Source organism: Plasmodium fragile (genome assembly GCF_000956335.1).
Source record: "Plasmodium fragile strain nilgiri unplaced genomic scaffold supercont1.94, whole genome shotgun sequence".
NCBI lineage: Eukaryota > Apicomplexa > Aconoidasida > Haemosporida > Plasmodiidae > Plasmodium > Plasmodium fragile.
Genome location: NW_012192674.1, coordinates 43248 through 46461, shown reverse-complemented (window position 1 = coordinate 46461; position 3214 = coordinate 43248). Strand labels below are relative to the sequence as shown.

At 41.6% G+C, this 3214-nt stretch overlaps 1 protein-coding gene across 1 annotated transcript; it reads left to right on the top strand.

Annotated features, from left to right (window-relative positions):
- Positions 1-797: 797 nt before the first annotated feature.
- AK88_05108 (uncharacterized protein) lies at positions 798-3047 on the top strand (the record flags this gene model as incomplete). The annotated part of the gene is made up of 1 exon (XM_012482710.1): positions 798-3047. One exon carries the CDS (start codon positions 798-800, stop codon positions 3045-3047), a length of 2250 nt encoding a protein of 749 aa, XP_012338133.1.
- Between the last annotated feature and the right edge of the window lie 167 nt (positions 3048-3214).

The window sequence follows — 3214 nt, the reverse complement described above, 5'->3', positions numbered from 1 at the left end:
CAAGACAGTTTTTTTTTTTTTTTTTTTTTTTTTTACACAAAGCACATTCTACGCATATAACAAGTACACACTTTCCTATGTGTGTGTCGTGCACCTTTGATGTCCACCCCGAGTTCCTACCACTTGGTTTAGGAATAGCCCCATCGGATTAGCACATAAATAAGCGCTTTGCATATTGCTCGCATAAATGCGTTTGGGTGTATATCTGTCCATGTGCATAGTTGCCTAGATGCATGTCAGTTTGTGAATTACACAAAAGGAAAAACGCTTTAGTTTGACGCCGCTCATTATTCTACTTACCTTCCACGTTGTTTCATGTTTGAGCAAATTTGTTTCTTTACAACATTTGCCCATTTTAACGACTCGCCCTTTAAGCTTTATTTTTAATTGAACATTTGTGCAGAAAAAAAAAAAAGAAACTGACATCCCCTCGTTTTTGTCACTCCTACGTATTTATCACATCACACATTAGTATATTATAATATTTATTTTTTTGAATCATATAATTTTTGCTTTAACTGTCTGTCCCCTTTCCCCCGTTTTTTGTCATACTTTTATGTTTTTTATTTTTTTTGTCCGACTGCTGCCGACTCTACAGCGTGAGAGAGCCCGCTTGGAACGCGAGGAAGTCTTTGTGTCTGCATTTTGCTTGGCCCATTTTTTTATCGCCTTGAATTTGTCCTCTCACTGTTTCCCCTCTGTTGACCCGCGCGATAAAACCCTGAGCAGGGCCACCCATCAAAGCACGCAGTTGAAGAACCGTCACGCTGCTTTCCCTTTTCTCCGCTTCCCCAACCATGGTGTACGCCACGCTGCTGAGCGAGGAGGATCTGAGTCGCTTCAGGACGAAGCAGTGCAAACGGCTGCTGAACGGAGGATGCAACTTTGGCATAGACAGATGCCAGTACAGCCACAACGAATTTTGGAACAGGCGGTGCCCATTCTACTTGAGCGATTCGTCTTTCATTCGCTACATAACAATCATGTGTCCAGATGTGGAGACCAAGGCTGATGGTTCCATCAACAGTCTTTGTCTTCGAGGAGGAGAATGCCCTTTTGCTCACTCAGCAGAAGAAATTCTGTACCACCCGTTGTATTATAAAACGAAACGATGTGAAGATTATAAAAAAGGATCCTGCAACACGTACTACTGTCCCTTTATTCATGGATTAGCAGAGACGAGAATTCCAGGGACATATAAATTGCCATTCACAAATGGAATAAGCATTCCCAACATCCCCAACGTAATCATCGTGGATAAAATTGACATCACAAATAAGGCAAATGGAAATGGAAACGCAAATGGAAGTGTAAATGGTGGCGACAGATATATGAAGAACGCCCTCTCGGCTAAGAAGCGCAATGATCTGAAGCTAGTGGACCACCTGAAAATTTTAGACAATGCACAATTTTCTAAAATGAATAATTGCATGATGGCTACTCCATACTCCACCATTGATTCCATCCCTCATAACAACACAGATGTATACAAAAGCAACTCTGGAAAAAAACTGACTCTCTCCTTTAGCCACACTTTAATGAATAATTCATCAGAGGAAGATTTAAAGAAGAATCGCATAACATTTAGTGAGGAAAATACCATGGACCATTTTTTTCCTACCTGCTCTAAAGGAGAATTGAGTCACCCAATTAGTTCCTTTGCCAATTTTAACAAGCACGTCATGATGGGGGTTCAGAATCATGGGGCAAGTACAGAGATGGGAAAATCCTCCACAAATGGCTTATCCTTTACTCAATATAGCGAATTCGTGGCGGGTGGTGGTACCTTGGCCAAAAATGAGAATCGGCCATTGGGCAAGTTTAGCATGTCGACACAAAACACGGATGCACAGCACCCCAGCAACAATTGGAACAAACATTTTAACATGCTCAAGATGAAGCAGAATTACTCTAGCTGTAGTACTGCTGTTCACGAAATTAACTTCAACGAACATGACATGACAAGCGACGAAGTGGTAGAGGACGATGAGGAGGATCTAGACAATTATCTCATGAACACGCTGCTACCGCATGGAGGTGAGGATTCCGTGGGGGTGCGCAGTGGGAACGGAGACGAGATTGGTGATGGCAAGGCGCACTACAACTACCACTGCAACTGTAGCAGTTCGAGCAAGGAACGGAATGACGACGGAAGCGTCCATCATAAGCCGGGCTGTATCGCACACCACGCAGACGAAGAACAAAACACCAGCGAAGTCAACCTGTTAGAAATTATCAGATGTCTGAAAAATTTATACGAGCGTATCATGAAAGGCAATTTAGTCTTCTCCCCAGAGCAGTGGGATAACATTGCTAAAATCACCTACGAAATTGTCCGTGTGGTTGAATTCAACAGAGTTTTAAAATTGAAGAGAACCACTGATAAGATGAAGAACGACATATGTAACATGAACAAGCAATTCTCTTTTGATTGGTCTAAGATGATGGACATGGGGAAGGAAGGGGTGAAGGGCTCCGCTGCGACATTAGAAATGAATGCGCTTGTGGACGAACCGTATGGAAAGGATGAAACTAGTGCAAATGAACAGGTGGAGAAGAAAGACGAAGAAATTTCACCAACGATGAAGGAGGAAAACATTAACGATACGATTCAAATTGGCAATTCAAATGAGGCAGTATTGGACAAAATGAAAGTCCACTTAGAGAGCAAAAGGGAAGACCTACCCGATGCAAACAGCGCGGACGCTGCGGAGGACAACTACATGATGATGTATTTGTATCAGGGCCAGCAGCCAGAGAATTACCCAATTGGTAAGAACGACATGGATCTGTTTAATGTGAAGAGGAAAATTTTAGCTCACCAGTTAAGTGGGATAGCCAACAGGAGCAATAACGAAATGGATAGCTCGAACGGTGAAGTGGATAACAACAATAACGACGGAGAAAATGCCAAAGACGATCCTCACTTTTTGGACTATTACAACCTAAACAAAGGTAATTTGAACTTTGCAGAAGCGAAAGAAAACCCAGATAAAATTTTGTCGCAGCAGCCATTCATGTCTTTCTTTTCGTTTCTTTCCGAATGATACGATGGGGATGCCTTTCCGCTTATTTTGAAGGAAAAAGCGGGAGAAAATATGTGTTAAGCAAGCTAAAGACGGGGAAAAAACAACAAATATAATGCTGTGCTCATTTTCCGTTGCGCTTTTTTTTTTTTTTTTTTTTTTTTTTTTTTTTTTTTTTTTTTTTTTTT